Source organism: Oncorhynchus gorbuscha, linkage group LG09, assembly GCF_021184085.1.
Source record: "Oncorhynchus gorbuscha isolate QuinsamMale2020 ecotype Even-year linkage group LG09, OgorEven_v1.0, whole genome shotgun sequence".
Classification (NCBI taxonomy): Eukaryota; Metazoa; Chordata; class Actinopteri; order Salmoniformes; family Salmonidae; genus Oncorhynchus; species Oncorhynchus gorbuscha.
The window spans coordinates 20,808,475-20,825,889 of record NC_060181.1 but is presented as its reverse complement, the minus strand read 5'-3'; the positions used below and the strand labels follow the sequence as shown (position 1 = coordinate 20,825,889).

At 43.0% G+C, this 17,415-nt stretch overlaps 1 protein-coding gene across 1 annotated transcript in view; it reads right to left on the bottom strand.

The window, feature by feature from the left end:
* Positions 1-17,415, bottom strand: part of gabbr2 (gamma-aminobutyric acid (GABA) B receptor, 2) — a 443,839-nt gene that overhangs the window by 176,234 nt on the left and 250,190 nt on the right. Inside the window, exons 5-7 of the mRNA XM_046361650.1 lie at positions 6,250-6,315; positions 5,718-5,906; positions 5,180-5,422 (exon numbers count right to left, since the gene is read on the bottom strand). Of these exons, the coding sequence (XP_046217606.1) occupies positions 5,180-5,422; positions 5,718-5,906; positions 6,250-6,315 (498 nt within the window). The remainder of the gene's footprint in view (positions 1-5,179; positions 5,423-5,717; positions 5,907-6,249; positions 6,316-17,415) is intronic.

The window sequence follows — 17,415 nt, the reverse complement described above, 5'->3', positions numbered from 1 at the left end:
CATAAACACTATACACACACACGATAACATAAACACTATACACACATAGATTTTGTGTTGTAGATATGTGGTAGTAGAGTAGAGGCCTGAGGGCACACACTTAATGTTGTGAAATCTGATATGAATGTACTGTAATGTTTTTAAAATGACCCCCTAATGGGGATCCATAATAAATACAAATATAAAAAGTAATGCACTACACAGGCCAAAGGGTACTACTTGAGATCAGAACCCCTGTCTCCTCGGTTTCCTCTTCCCTCCAGGCAATAGATGAAGAGGAGGAATTCCACTGTACATGTTCATCTGTGCTGCTAACAGCCCCGGCCAAGCCCTGGAGGCTTCTCTGAGCTAATGTTTGACTTCCTCTATTGCTCTGCCACTAGACTAGATCAATAGCAGGCCGCACCCAGAGAACACATCAGACTGCCATGTGGATGGCCCGTGTTCTAACCTGACACACACACACACACACACACACACACACACACACACACACACACACACACACACACACACACACACACACACACACACACACACACACACACACACACACACACACACACACACACACACACACACACACACACACACACACACACACACACACACACAATCAGTGTGCACGCACAGGCATACACGCATGCGCACACACACACACAGACACACAAACACACACACACACAAGCCCCACTATGTTGACTATGTAGGGATTAGAAGGGAAGGGACAGGGTGAACATACAGAAAGGAGTTTGGTTTTAGTGGTGAAACTGACTTGCCAAACTAGTACCACTCGTTATGGTTCACGCTGGGGTAGTTATGACAGTGAGACGGTGGCTCTCCATGTGGGTGTAGGACATGGGTGATGTGTGTGTGGGTGGTAACACAGAGCCACGATGGGGTATTGGGTATAGTGTGTGTGTTCATCATGATTCCCTGTAATGGAAATACACACCTATAAGCTGACGCTTCATAAAGGCGCATCAACAAACCAATGGTATTTTCTGATCTGATATGGCACTTAAATACACACAAATAACAAGCTTTTTTATAACCTCGTTCCATGTACTATAATCCCTGTACAGTTATCAGAAGGACCAACAATCATAGTGGTGGGGAAATAAGTAATACATTACTCCAGAGTATTAGCCTCTTATAGACCTGGAGCAACTGTGGTATATTATTTTTGAAATAAAACTTCAGGTATTTTTGTTAAACTTTTTTTTTTTTAACAAGGTAAGTTGACTTGAGACCACATTCTCATTTACAGCAACAACCTGGGGAATAGTTACAGGGGGATGACTAGGTGGCCGTGATGGTTTGAGGGCCCGATTGGGAATTTAGCCAGGACATCGGAGTTAACATCCCTGCTCTTACAATAAGTGCTATGGGCTCTTTTGTAACCTCAGAGAGTCAGGACACCCGTTTAACGTCCCATCTGAAAGACAGCACCCTACACAGGGCAGTGTTCCCAATCACTGCCCCAGGGCATTGGGATATTTTTCTAGACCAGAGGAAAGAGTATCTCCTACTGGCCCTACAACACTACTTCCAACATCATCTGGTCTCCCATCCAGGGACCAACCAGGACCAACCCTGCTTAGCTTCTGCAGTGGGATGCAGAGTGGTATGCGGTTGACATCACATTATGCAATACAGTGAATATGCAATGCAGCAATACACTGAATATGCAATGCAGCAATACAGTGAATATGCAATGCAGCAATACAGTGTGCCTTCTGTGCTGCTTTCTGAATAGATGGTAATAGTGGTGCTGTATGTTATCCCCCTGGAGACAAGCACGCACACAAACAGAGACACGCAGCTCAGGCAGCCACCCTGGCAGAGGGGCCCTCAGGGAGAAGAGGCTATCTAGCCTATCCATGTCATCCTCCCTGCCTCTGTTCTCCAGCAGCCTCCAGGGACTGGCCCACTGGCAGCCCACTTCACCCCAGAGAGGCAGAGGGAACTGGGGGAGAGAGAGGTCACGGTGGGGTGGGGGTTACGGAGAGGCTCAGGAGGACTATGGTGTACTGTAATGCCCCAAGGGAGGTCAACCTTTTCTCCGCTCTCAATAGTGGTTATGACACAATCTCTCTCTCTTTTCCGCTCTACCTCCTCACCCAGCTCTCCTTCACTATTCCTCTTTCTCCCTCTATTTCTCCTTCACTATTCCTCTTTCTCCCTCTATTTCTCCTTCACTATTCCTCTTTCTCCCTCTATTTCTCCTTCACTATTCCTCTTTCTCCCTCTATATCTCCTTCACTATTCCTCTTTCTCCCTCTATATCTCCTTCACTATTCCTCTTTCTCCCTCTATTTCTCCTTCACTATTCCTCTTTCTCCCTCTATTTCTCCTCTTTCTCCCTCTATTTCCTCCTCTTTCTCCCTCTATTTCCTCCTCTTTCTCCCTCTATTTCCTTCTCTTTCCCTCCATTTCCTCCTCTTTCTCCCTCTATTTCCTCCTCTTTCTCCCTCTATTTCCTAATCTTTCTCCCTCTATTTCTTCATCTTTCTCCCTCTATTTCCTCATCTTTCTCCCTCTATTTCCGCATCTTTCTCCCTCTTTATTTTTTCCTCTCTGATTTTTCCTTTTTCTATTCCTCTATCTACCCATCCCTCTCAGCCTGTGGCCGTATCCTGCACACACACACACACACACACACACACACACACACACACACACACACACACACACACACACACACACACACACACACACACACACACACACACACACACACACACACACACACACACACACACACACACACACACACACACACACACACACACACACACACACACACACACAAAAACACACACACGTCTTCTCGAACACAATTTGGTACCTGAATCGCACCGGTTTTAATGTAGAAAAAAAGTGTTAGAGGGGGTTGTTATAGTAGTGGTGGATTGTGCTACTAGCTCTCACAGTCACCATTCAGATTGAATGCCTAACCTTACGAATTTGGAGTTAAACTTAAACCCTTCTTAACCTTAAACCCTTCTTAACCTTAAACCCTTCTAAATTGAAATTTTGGAACAAATTTGAATTTTGATGTTTGAGAAACATGGCTACACGTCTATAATTCTGACAGGGTAAGGTTTGGGATAGGCTTAAAACAAAAATATAAAAAAACTACTTTCTATCGCTGGATTTGAACTTGCAACCTTTAGAATCAGAGGCAGATTCTTACGCACATCTACCATCCCCATCCACAACACCAGACCTACTTGAAGGTAACGGCGCTCACTGTTGCCCCTAGTGGCCGGTTTCCACCTCATCTCCCGACGTCCTCAGACATGGATGGATGTTTTTCACGCTCAACATTTTCCCTTGTGTATCAACAATGGTTCACCCCCCCAAAGGACATCCGGCCAACTTGACACAACTGTGAGAAGATTTGGAGTCAACATGGCCTAGCATCCCTGTGGAACGCTTTCGAATTGTAGAGTCCATGCCCCGACGAATTGAGGCTGTTCTGAGGGAAAAGGGGGGGTGCAACTCAATATTAGGAAGGTGTTCCTAATGTTTGGTATACTCAGTGTATTATATTTTTGTTATTCATTATAATATTAATAACAAATGTTCCCTAATGAATCACCATTACCCTTCCTTATGTCAAAGCAAGCCATGTCCCAGGCAGAATGGCCTATACAAACCAGGAGTCTATCTCCTGTTTCTGTAACGTGAGGCAGAATGGCCTTACAAACCAGGAGTCTATCTCCTGTTTCTGTAACGTGAGGCAGAATGGCCTTACAAACCAGGAGTCTATCTGCTGTTTCTGTAACGTGAGGCAGAATGGCCTTACAAACCAGGAGTCTATCTGCTGTTTCTGTAACGTGAGGCAGAATGGCCTTACAAACCAGGAGTCTATCTCCTGTTTCTGTAACGTGAGGCAGAATGGCCTTACAAACCAGGAGTCTATCTCCTGTTTCTGTAACGTGAGGCAGAATGGCCTTACAAACCAGGACTCTATCTCCTGTTTCTGTAACGTGAAGCAGAATGGCCTATACAAACCAGGAGTCTATCTGCTGTTTCTGTAACGTGAGGCAGAATGGCCTTACAAACCAGGAGTCTATCTCCTGTTTCTGTAGCGTGAGGCAGAATGGCCTTACAAACCAGGAGTCTATCTCCTGTTTCTGTAACGTGAGCCACAATGGCCTTACAAACCAGGAGTCTATCTGCTGTTTCTGTAACGTGAGGCAGAATGGCCTATACAAACCAGGAGTCTATCTGCTGTTTCTGTAACGTGAGGCAGAATGGCCTTACAAACCAGGAGTCTATCTGCTGTTTCTGTAACGTGAGGCAGAATGGCCTATACAAACCAGGAGTCTATCTGCTGTTTCTGTAACGTGAGGCAGAATGGCCTTACAAACCAGGAGTCTATCTCCTGTTTCTGTAACGTGAGCCACAATGGCCTTACAAACCAGGAGTCTATCTGCTGTTTCTGTAACGTGAGGCAGAATGGCCTATACAAACCAGGAGTCTATCTGCTGTTTCTGTAACGTGAGGCAGAATGGCCTTACAAACCAGGAGTCTATCTCCTGTTTCTGTAACGTGAGGCAGAATGGCCTTACAAACCAGGAGTCTATCTGCTGTTTCTGTAACGTGAGGCAGAATGGCCTTACAAACCAGGAGTCTATCTGCTGTTTCTGTAACGTGAGGCAGAATGGCCTTACAAACCAGGAGTCTATCTCCTGTTTCTGTAACGTGAGGCAGAATGGCCTTACAAACCAGGAGTCTATCTCCTGTTTCTGTAACGTGAGGCAGAATGGCCTTACAAACCAGGAGTCTATCTCCTGTTTCTGTAACGTGAGGCAGAATGGCCTTACAAACCAGGAGTCTATCTCCTGTTTCTGTAACGTGAGGCAGAATGGCCTATACAAACCAGGAGTCTATCTGCTGTTTCTGTAACGTGAGGCAGATTAATGATTAAATTCACCCTCTAGACAGGACACTAGTCTATCTCCTGTTTCTGTAACGTGTGGCAGATGAATGATTAAATTCACCCTCTAGACAGGACACTAGTCTATCTCCTGTTTCTGTAACGTGAGGCAGATTAATGATTAAATTCACCCTCTAGACAGGACACTAGTCTATCTCCTGTTTCTGTAACATGAGGCAGATTAATGTCCAAGTACACTCTTATATCAGGAAAAGTTAATTGACTCACCGTGACGCCATAGAAGTTGGTTTCGTTCATGACGTCCAGCACCAGCCTGCCCACCTCCCGGTCGTCCACGGTGAAGTTGTGGTACATGTCCTGCCTCTCCTTGTGCTGCAGTAAATCCATGACGCGGGTCAGGGTCTTAGCTATCACCCAGATCCCATCGTAGGCGAAGCCGTGGTACTTCGAGGGCTCCACTCCCTTCTGCTGCAGCTCTTTACTGTACTCCCTCTCGTACTCCTTGGGTGTCTGGATGTAGAGAGAGAAAGGATAGTCATTTAATCAACATCCTACTCCTTAGGTGTCAATCTAGGGGGAAAGAGGGGATAATCAATTCATCAATATCCTACTTCTTAGTTGTCTGAATGTAGGGAAAGAGTTTAGATAGGGCTATGTCCCTAATGGCACCCTATCCCCTACATAGTGCACTACTTTTGACCAGAGCACTATGGACCTGGTCAAAAGTAGCACACTATAAAAGGAAAGCAGGGTGCCATTTTGGATGCAAACGTAGACTAAAAAGCATGTTCAATGGAACGCTCACCCTTCCAGAGATGCCCTTGACCTGTTTGGCGCTGAGCGGTTCAAAGTCCACAGCAATGTATCCCTCCATAGCGGTCAGCAGCTTCCTGGTGGTGCAGTTGGTGGAGTTGGCCTGCTCCCACCAGTTCCCCTGGTACCAGCCTGGTATGATCCACTGGTACTTACTACCATACATGTTCAGGTTGTACGCCTGGGGGAGGGATGTTCAGTTAGTACGCACACAGGCATGTTGACGTAAACACACCCCACACACAAGAGCACACCTTCAATACCAGTCAATAATGTCAATATAAATAGGCTTTCAGCTTTTACTGAAGCTCATTATGGATATCACACCACACGTCTGCAGCCCCCATGACAACTTGATGTGTGTGTGTGTGTGTGTGTGTGTGTGTGTGTGTGTGTGTGTGTGTGTGTGTGTGTGTGTGTGTGTGTGTGTGTGTGTGTGTGTGTGTGTGTGTGTGTGTGTGTGTGTGTGTGTGTGTGTGTGTGTGTGTGTGTGTGTGTGTGTGTGTGTGTGTAACAATACTCACACAGCAGAATACTTTGGAGGCCAGATTCTCATCAAACTGTCCGATAATGATCCTCACATCATTATCCTATAGAGATGACATAACAAACAGGAAATATGTCAATTTTTCACTACAACCAGCCAAAGAGATGTGTCAGTCTTCCACTACAACCAGCTAAAGAGATATGTCAGTCTTCCACTACAACCAGCCAAAGAGATGTGTCAGTCTTCCACTACAACCAGCTAAAGAGATGTGTCAGTCTTCCACTACAACCAGCCAAAGAGATGTGTCAGTCTTCCTCTACAACCAGCTAAAGAGATGTGTCAGTCTTCCACTACAACCAGCTAAAGAGATGTGTCAGTCTTCCACTACAACCAGCCAAAGAGATGTGTCAGTCTTCCACTACAACCAGCCAAAGAGATGTGTCAGTCTTCCACTACAACCAGCTAAAGAGATGTGTCAGTCTTCCACTACAACCAGCTAAAGAGATATGTCAGTCTTCCACTACAACCAGCCAAAGAGATGTGTCAGTCTTCCTCTACAACCAGCTAAAGAGATGTGTCAGTCTTCCACTACAACCAGCTAAAGAGATGTGTCAGTCTTCCACTACAACCAGCTAAAGAGATGTGTCAGTCTTCCACTACAACAAGCTAAAGAGATGAGTCAGTCTTTCACTACAACCAGCCAAAGAGATGTGTCAGTCTTCCTCTACAACCAGCTAAAGAGATGTGTCAGTCTTCCACTACAACCAGCTAAAGAGATGTGTCAGTCTTCCACTACAACCAGCTAAAGAGATGTGTCAGTCTTCCACTACAACCAGCTAAAGAGATGTGTCAGTCTTCCACTACAACCAGCTAAAGAGATGTGTCAGTCTTCCACTACAACCAGCTAAAGAGATGTGTCAGTCTTCCACTACAACCAGCTAAAGAGATGAGTCAGTCTTTCACTACAACCAGCCAAAGAGATGTGTCAGTCTTCCACTACAACCAGCTAAAGAGATGTGTCAGTCTTCCTCCACAACAGCTAAAGAGATGTGTCAGTCTTCCACTACAACCAGCTAAAGAGATGAGTCAGTCTTCCACTACAACCAGCTAAAGAGATGTGTCAGTCTTCCACTACAACCAGCTAAAGAGATGTGTCAGTCTTCCTCCACAACAGCTAAAGAGATGTGTCAGTCTTCCACTACAACCAGCTAAAGAGATGAGTCAGTCTTTCACTACAACCAGCCAAAGAGATGTGTCAGTCTTCCACTACAACCAGCTAAAGAGATGTGTCAGTCTTCCTCCACAACAGCTAAAGAGATGTGTCAGTCTTCCACTACAACCAGCTAAAGAGATGAGTCAGTCTTCCACTACAACCAGCTAAAGAGATGTGTCAGTCTTCCACTACAACCAGCTAAAGAGATGTGTCAGTCTTCCACTACAACCAGCTAAAGAGATGTGTCAGTCTTCCACTACAACCAGCTAAAGAGATGTGTCAGTCTTCCACTACAACCAGCTAAAGAGATGAGTCAGTCTTTCACTACAACCAGCCAAAGAGATGTGTCAGTCTTCCACTACAACCAGCTAAAGAGATGAGTCAGTCTTCCACTACAAGCATTTAAGGACATAAGTCAGTCTTCCTCCACAAGCAGCTAAAGAGATGTGTCAGTCTTCCACTACAAACAGCTAAAGACATGTGTCAGTCTTCCACTACAACCAGCATGTGTCAGTCTTCCACTACAACCAGCTAAAGATATGTGTCAGTCTTCCACTACAAGCATTTAAGGACATAAGTCAGTCTTCCTCCACAAGCAGCTAAAGAGATGTGTCAGTCTTCCACTACAAACAGCTAAAGACATGTGTCAGTCTTCCACTACAAGCATTTAAGGACATGAGTCAGTCTTCCTCCACAAGCAGCTAAAGAGATGTGTCAGTCTTCCTCCACAACCAGCTAAAGAGATGTGTCAGTCTTCCTCCACAACAGCTAAAGAGATGTGTCAGTCTTCCACTACAACCAGCTAAAGAGATGAGTCAGTCTTCCACTACAACCAGCTAAAGAGATGTGTCAGTCTTCCACTACAACCAGCTAAAGAGATGTGTCAGTCTTCCTCCACAACAGCTAAAGAGATGTGTCAGTCTTCCACTACAACCAGCTAAAGAGATGAGTCAGTCTTTCACTACAACCAGCCAGAGATGTGTCAGTCTTCCACTACAACCAGCTAAAGAGATGTGTCAGTCTTCCTCCACAACAGCTAAAGAGATGTGTCAGTCTTCCACTACAACCAGCTAAAGAGATGAGTCAGTCTTCCACTACAACCAGCTAAAGAGATGTGTCAGTCTTCCACTACAACCAGCTAAAGAGATGTGTCAGTCTTCCACTACAACCAGCTAAAGAGATGTGTCAGTCTTCCACTACAACCAGCTAAAGAGATGTGTCAGTCTTCCACTACAACCAGCTAAAGAGATGAGTCAGTCTTTCACTACAACCAGCCAAAGAGATGTGTCAGTCTTCCACTACAACCAGCTAAAGAGATGAGTCAGTCTTCCACTACAAGCATTTAAGGACATAAGTCAGTCTTCCTCCACAAGCAGCTAAAGAGATGTGTCAGTCTTCCACTACAAACAGCTAAAGACATGTGTCAGTCTTCCACTACAACCAGCATGTGTCAGTCTTCCACTACAACCAGCTAAAGATATGTGTCAGTCTTCCACTACAAGCATTTAAGGACATAAGTCAGTCTTCCTCCACAAGCAGCTAAAGAGATGTGTCAGTCTTCCACTACAAACAGCTAAAGACATGTGTCAGTCTTCCACTACAAGCATTTAAGGACATGAGTCAGTCTTCCTCCACAAGCAGCTAAAGAGATGTGTCAGTCTTCCTCCACAACAGCGAAAGAGATGTGTCAGTCTTCCACTACAACCAGCTAAAGAGATGTGTCAGTCTTCCACTACAACCAGCTAAAGAGATGTGTCAGTCTTCCACTACAACCAGCTAAAGAGATGTGTCAGTCTTCCACTACAACCAGCTAAAGAGATGTGTCAGTCTTCCACTACAACCAGCTAAAGAGATGTGTCAGTCTTCCACTACAACCAGCTAAAGAGATGTGTCAGTCTTCCTCTACAACCAGCTAAAGAGATGTGTCAGTCTTCCACTATAACCAGCTAAAGAGATGTGTTAGTCTTCCACTACAACCAGCTAAAGAGATGTGTCAGTCTTCCACTACAACCAGCTAAAGAGATGTGTCAGTCTTCCACTACAAACAGCATGTGTCAGTCTTCCACTACAACCAGCATGTGTCAGTCTTCCACTACAACCAGCTAAAGAGATGTGTCAGTCTTCCACTACAACCAGCATGTGTCAGTCTTCCACTACAACCAGCTAAAGAGATGTGTCAGTCTTCCTCTACAACCAGCTAAATAGATGTGTCAGTCTTCCTCCACAACAGCTGAAGAGATGTGTCAGTCTTCCACTACAACCAGCTAAAGAGATGAGTCAGTCTTCCTCTACAACCAGCTAAAGAGATGTGTCAGTCTTCCTCTACAACCAGCTAAAGCGATGTGTCAATCTTCCACTATAACCAGCTAAAGAGATGTGTCAGTCTTCCACTACAACCAGCTAAAGAGATGTGTCAGTCTTCCACTACAAACAGCTAAAGAGATGTGTAAGTCTTCCACTTCAACCAGCTAAGGAGATGTGTCAGTCTTCCTCCACAACATCTGAAGAGATGTGTCAGTCTTCCACTACAAACAGCATGTGTCAGTCTTCCACTACAACCAGCATGTGTCAGTCTTCCACTACAACCAGCTAAAGAGATGTGTCAGTCTTCCACTACAACCAGCATGTGTCAGTCTTCCACTACAACCAGCTAAAGAGATGTGTCAGTCTTCCTCTACAACCAGCTAAATAGATGTGTCAGTCTTCCTCCACAACAGCTGAAGAGATGTGTCAGTCTTCCACTACAACCAGCTAAAGAGATGAGTCAGTCTTCCTCTACAACCAGCTAAAGAGATGTGTCAGTCTTCCTCTACAACCAGCTAAAGCGATGTGTCAATCTTCCACTATAACCAGCTAAAGAGATGTGTCAGTCTTCCACTACAACCAGCTAAAGAGATGTGTCAGTCTTCCACTACAAACAGCTAAAGAGATGTGTAAGTCTTCCACTTCAACCAGCTAAGGAGATGTGTTAGTCTTCCTCCACAACATCTGAAGAGATGTGTCAGTCTTCCACTACAACCTGCATGTGTCAGTCTTCCACTACAACCAGCTAAAGAGATGTGTCAGTCTTCCTCTACAAACAGCTAAAGAGATGTGTCAGTATTCCACTACAACAAGCTAAAGAGATGTGTCAGTCTTCCACTATAACCAGCTAAAGAGATGTGTCAGTCTTCCACTACAAGAGAAAGAGAAATGATTGGCTGCAAGAGAAGCTAATCATTACCAGCAGTGATATCACAATACTGCATGTTTCATAATATACATATTCTATGCAAATATCACCACATTAACTATTCCTAAACAAAAGTAATAGCTGTTGTAGCGTGAGTATTTGATTGTGTATTGAAATTAAACATGTGATATAGGCACTTTAAAGATGTACAATCTTAATTTGACCAGTTTCTCACAGAGGAAAAATAATCCTGCAGCAAAAGGAAATGTGAATTGTTATGTAGATTATAAATAATTAACATTTGTGTAGATTTTGATGCATTTTGAGTTAAGATGAATAAATTCTGACAATTTAAAGTGGAATTTACAAACTTACAAACCACGTAGGAAAATTGATTGTGACTAAATTACTTATTTGTTATTATTCAATTCCAACCAGTCATTTGAAGATTATCACATCAGTGTGATTTTCACCTCATCAGTGATGTGTAAGGACAACAGGGAACTGGCCTGCTGATGTGGGTGGTGTGCTTCGTCCCAAATGGCACCCTATTTCCTTAATAACAGTGCACTACTTTCAACCATGACCATAGGGCTCTGATCAAAAGTAGTGCACTATAAAGGGAATAGGGTGCCATTTAGGATGCACTTGGGGTGTTTCTTAGCTGGCTATAGGGCAGAAGTCAGGCAAACAGGCAGCAATATCACAGGCAGCAACTGTCCACCAATGACAACTCAGCCATCACTGTCAACAGTGAGAATTGTTTCCTATCCACTGGGCCAGAAGGAGAGATCTGCATTGAATTGAGAGCACATGCTAGCTGATTAGGTTAGTAAATAATTTACCAGCTCTTCTGTAGGAGTATTGGAGGTTCCCGGGTCTACATCCGAGAAGAGCAATCTGTCACTACTGTGTTGGTGGTGCACTGCATAGACTGCCCCAACCCATACAATCACACACAAACCATTCGATTCATCTTGAAACAGGAAGGCCATGACTGAAAGTGAAGCTTGACTCAGGTGCCGGACTCTACAAGTCTATCAAAACACTGCTCAGAGCAAGACTCAAGCTGTATCTCAAATTTCCCCCTATTCCCTATGGGCCCCGGTCAAATGTAGTGCACTATGTACAGAAGGGAATAGGGTGCCATTTAGGATGCAACTTAAGCCACAGGCATCAAGTCTAGAAAAGGTCAGTTTTGACTGATGAAGGATTTCTATCCAGCTTGAATCATAGCAACAGTGAAGGGTCTTTTCCATTGCCAACAATACATTACATTACACTGTTAATTTAGTGAAAAAGCATAGATTGTCTCGTGACCATGGTCAATATATGTCAAGTAATGCAATAAACAATCATAGACTTTCTCTGAAATATAGAACATTGATATATCATCGATATGCCCGCTATCATTGTGAAATGCTATGGGTGCTTTATAACATTTGTATAGATCTCGTGGCTATACAGGCCAAAGCATTTTCGATGTTGCCCGCTATGCATTTTCCAATGGTTGACTGAAATGTAGGTAGAGTGTGGCTACTATATGGGACAGAAATTAATTTGGTCAAAAACCTTTCATTTCTCTTTGCGCCATAATTAAATAATCTTCCTGAGAGTCCATAATTGCTGTGACAAAAACAATATATACATTTCTTCCTCAACATAAATGATTTTGCAGTGAAATTACTTAACTTCAATTGTAAAAGTCCATACATTTCTGTGAAGTAAAACAACCGAAAATGTCACTCAGTCAGAGTTTCTAAACCATAATGTACTGTCTTTGAGTCAGTCGCGTGCCTGATCTAAATAACAAATTGGCTAGTTTGCCTGTCTGTTAAGAGAAGTGTGGGCTGTACGTTGATCCTGCTTCTCTGATTGGATAGAGTGAAGCTTTATTTCTCCATCCACTCACTTCATCATTTCACCCGATCACTCTTCCTCATATGTTCTTGGTCTGATCATTTAGATGGCTGCTGCCACCCACTATGATTAATCACACCGTAAGGGAGGTTTGCTATCAAGCTATCAATGTGCAAAATATCTACCAAGTGGGCCAAGGTTAGGGAAAAATATGAAACTAACATACATTCTGACTGAGTGAAAGCAAACTTGGCTGCTCGCTGGAAGTTGAGGACACTCAGACACAGACACACACACACCCCTATGTGTGATGTTCCTGCAGCTTTTTTGGAGGGCATAGGGCCTCCCAACTGGTGGCCAAGTGGGTGGGCCTATGCCCTCCAAGTCCCCTCAACGGCTGCACCCCTGCCTAGTCATGTGAAATCCATAGATTAGGGCCTTTAGGGCAATTTATTTAAATTTACAGATTTTCTTATATGAACTGTAACTAAGTAAAATCTTTGAAATTGTTTCATGTTGAATTTAATTAAAACACTTCCATTTCTTCAGTATATGTTAATTAGATTGAAGCACGGGTGCGTCAATCGACTGTAGGGGGCCACCCTGCCCCACAATACCTACAATGTTGCATTGGACTGTACTCAGAGCCAGAGTGCATGCTGGGAGCAAGCAGAATAGTTGGAGCTTTTATGTGGACCACTCTGCTTTGAAGCCACTTTTCCTTTTCAGAACCCCTTTGGCTCGGGTTGAACCTGGATCTCACAGGGTTCTGGTACTCCTGGGCCTGAATGGTGCCACTGTTCCCTGGAGGAAGGCACTTAACCAAAATGACTCCAGCTGTTAGGGAAGTGGAGATGGACAATTCCAGCACAGAGAGACCTGGCACCATTCACCATGCTCTGTTCCTGGACCCAGGGGAAAATTGGGCTTCATACTGTATTTGGTTCCACAATGTGAAAAATGGGCCCCGGACTAGAGGTCTCCGAGTTTCAGTGTGATAATTCTCAATACTGGTTTGTAATTGACATGTGGTGCTAGTTGCAGGTGGAACTGTTACACGTAGCTACCGTACTTTAACTTCTTGGTGACAGGGGGGCAGTATTGAGTAGCTTGGATGAATGTGCCCAGAGTAAACTGCCTGCTACTATGTCCCAGATTCTAATATATGCATATTAGTAGTAGTATTGGATAGAAAACACTCTGAAGTTTCTAAAACTGTTTGAATGATGTCTGTGAGTATAACAGAAGAAAAGGAAATGGGAAATCTGAGGTTTGTAGGTTTTCAACTCTTTGCTATTCCAATATACAGTGTAAATGGGGTCATATTGCACTTCACAAGGCTTCCCCTAGATGTCAACAGTCTTTAGAACTTTGTTTGAGGCTTCTACTATGAAGGGGGGCTGAATGAGAGCGGATTGAGCCAGGTGTCTGGCAGAGTGCCACAGGCTCATGACGCGCGGTCACGAGAGAGTTAGCTCTCGTTCAATTGCTTTTCTACAGACATAGGAATTCTCCGGTTGGAACATTATTGAAGATGTATGATAAAAACATCCTAAAGATTGATTCTATACTTATTCTGACAAGTTTCTACAGGCTGTAACGGAACTTTTTGAACTTTTCGTCCGAAGTTCGGCTGGACCTGAATGCGCGTTTGGATTTGTTTACCAAACGCCCTAACAAAAGAAGCTATTTGGACATAAATTATTAACTTTATCGAACAAATCAAACATTTATTGTGGAACTGGGATTCCTGGGAGTGCATTCAGATGAAGATGAAAGGTAAGTGAATATTTATAATGCTATTTCTGACTAATGTTGACTACACAATATGGCGGATATCTTTTTGGCTGCTTTGTTGTCTGAATGCTGTACTCAGATTATTGCATGGTTTGCTTTTTCCGTAAAGGTCTTTTGAAATCTGACACAGCGGTTGCATTAAGGAGAAGTATATCTCTAATTCCATGTATAACACTTGTATTTGCATCAACATTTATGATGAGTATTTTTGTAAATTGATGTGGCTCTCTGCAAAATCACCACATGTTTTAGAACTACTGAACGTAACGCGCCAATGTAAAATGAGATTTTTTAAATATAAATATGCACTTTATCGAACAAAACATACATGTATTGTGTAACATGAAGTCCTATGAGTGTCATCTGATGAAGATCATCAAAGGTGAGTGATGAATTTTATCTCTATTTGTGCTTTTTGTGACTCCTCTCTTTGGCTGGAAAAATGGCTGTGTTTTTCTGTGAGTGTAACGTGTCATCGGTGGAAGAAGGTGAGGACCAAGGTGCAGCGTGGTAAGTGTTCATGATTTTTAATAATACTCAAAACTGAACACTGAATAACAAAAACAACAAAGAAACAACCAAAACTGTCCTGTCTGGTGCAAACACACAAAGACTGAAAACAACCACCCACAAAACACAAAGGAAAACAGGCTACCTAAATATGGTTCTCAATCAGGGACAACGATAGACAGCTGCCTCTGATTGAGAACCATATCAGGCCAAACACAGAAATAGAAAATATAGAAAAACTAACATAGACTGCCCACCCCAACTCACGCCCTGAACGTGACAGTGAGTTGGTGGTGACCTAACATAATCGTTTGTGGTGCTGATGCTGTAAAGCATTTTTTAAATCAGACACTGTCGCTGGATTAACAAGAATATTATCTTTAAAATGGTGTAAAATACTTGTATTGCTTGAGGAATTTTAATTATAAGATTTTTGATGTTTTGAATTTGGCGCCCTGCACTTTCACTGGCAGTTGGCGAGGTGGGATGCTACCCTCCCACATATCCCAGAGAGGTTAAGGTTGTTCTGTTTGGGTCCTGGTGGTCTCTGGGATGGAGTTTTGTTATGGCTATTTTGTTTGACTTTCAGATCAGGTGGTTAGAGTACAGTATGTATAAACCAATGGCAACAGCTTGCCAGACATTTGCTTATTCCATGCTGGCGATGATGTTAGTAACTTTACTCTTGATGTATTTGCAGGGGTCAATGTAGCGACACTAAAAACCCAATGAGGCTGTGTAAAGAAACACTAGGCATGGTGACATGGCTTTACTAAAGACTGTGGCTGCCTATTCCCTGTATAGTGCACTACTTTTGACCAGGGCACATAGGATGCCATTTGGGTCACAGGCTGAATGAAATAAACAAGGTCTGTTTATGAGAATGTACACATACTGTATATCAGATGTATAGACTGACACTGTCGTATTTCTACCATTACAGCACCACAGTCTAGCTTTGATGATTACTTCATGGCAAGGGCACACATTACTAGATCTAATAATGGACATTGTCTAACGCGCCGTTCACAAACTCCATTCCTGGAGAGCTATTGGCACATGCAAGTCTTTGTTCCAGATGAACACTAAAACACCAGTTTCAAACAACCGACTGACTGTGGTCTTAAGTCTGGACCGTGGCCAGCTTCATCGGGTGTGTTAGTGCTGGCCTGTAACAAAAACCTGCATAGTCAATAGATACAAGACACTTTATTGCCAAGAAATCAAGGATAGTGTTGTTTGTTTATGGTACAGCATGGTGACTCTGAAGTGCAACAAATACACATATACAACTTATTCGGAGAGTATTCAGACACCTTGACTTTTTACACATTTTGTTAAGTTACAACCTTATTCTAAAACTGATTACATTCTTTTTTTTCTCGTCAACCTACACACAATACCCCATAATGGCTAAGTAAAAACAGGTTTTTATAAATGTTTGCAAATTTATTACAAAATAAAAAACTGAAATAAGTATTCAGACCCCTTACTCAGAACTTTGTTGAAGCACCATTGGCAGTGATTACAGCCTCGTCTTTTTGGGTATGATGCTACAAGCTTGGCACACTTGTATTTGGGGAGTGTGACACAATCCTGTCTCGGAGCTCTATGGCCAATTCCTTCGACCTCATGGCTTGGTTTTTGCTCTGACATGCACTGTCAACTGTGAGACCTTATATAGACAGGTGTGTGTCTTTCCAAACAATATCCAATCAATCGAATTTACCACAGGTTGACTCCAATCAATTTGTAGAAACATCTCAAGGATGATCAATGGAAACAGGATGCACCTGAGCTCAATTTCGAGTCTCATAGCACAGAGTCTAAAATAAGGTATTTTGTTTTTTAATTTTTAATACATTTTCAAAAGTAAAAAAAAACTGTTTTTGCTTCGTCATTACGGGGTATTGTGTGTAAATTGATGAGAAAAATAAATATTTGAATCTATTTTAGAACAAGTCTGTAGTTGTAACAACATGTGGAAAACGTAAAGGGGTACGAATACTTTCCTTAAGCACCATATATTATCCCCAGCCTCACCTCATACAACAAAACATTCACCCACATCCATTTAAATGTATACAGTGTGTACATTCACAAACAGGCCTGGAGACTGTTGAAGACCCCTGCACTAACAGTGAGGTATTAGTTCAGTATACATACTAGATCCATTGTCATCGAACAACTGGATTAGGCTGATGGGAACTAAACAAAGAGGTATGATACTGATGTGTGAGTGTACACATTCTCATACTCGTCCCCCATGGGAATCAAACCCACGACCCTAGCGTTGCAAGTGTCATGCTCTACCAAGTGAGACACACAGTAGCTCCCAAATGGCACTCTTTCCTATGGGCCCTGACCAAACATAGTACACTATGAAGTGAACAGGGTGCCATTTGTGACGCAACTTTCAATATCAGGCTACAAAGTTTTGGAGAAGCTATTAATGTCACAAAATAACACAAATAGCAGAATTGGTTATCGCAGTGTCCTGTTTTCATTTTCAGTTGTATCTTTAATTGATGAAGTAGTAATTCCATTGAAGATGTTGGATGTTAGATGTTATGTGCATGTGGGGAATGTAATATGGCTGGGGTGTATTCATTAGTGAACAACGTAGCAAACCGTAGCAAAAAGTTTTGAAA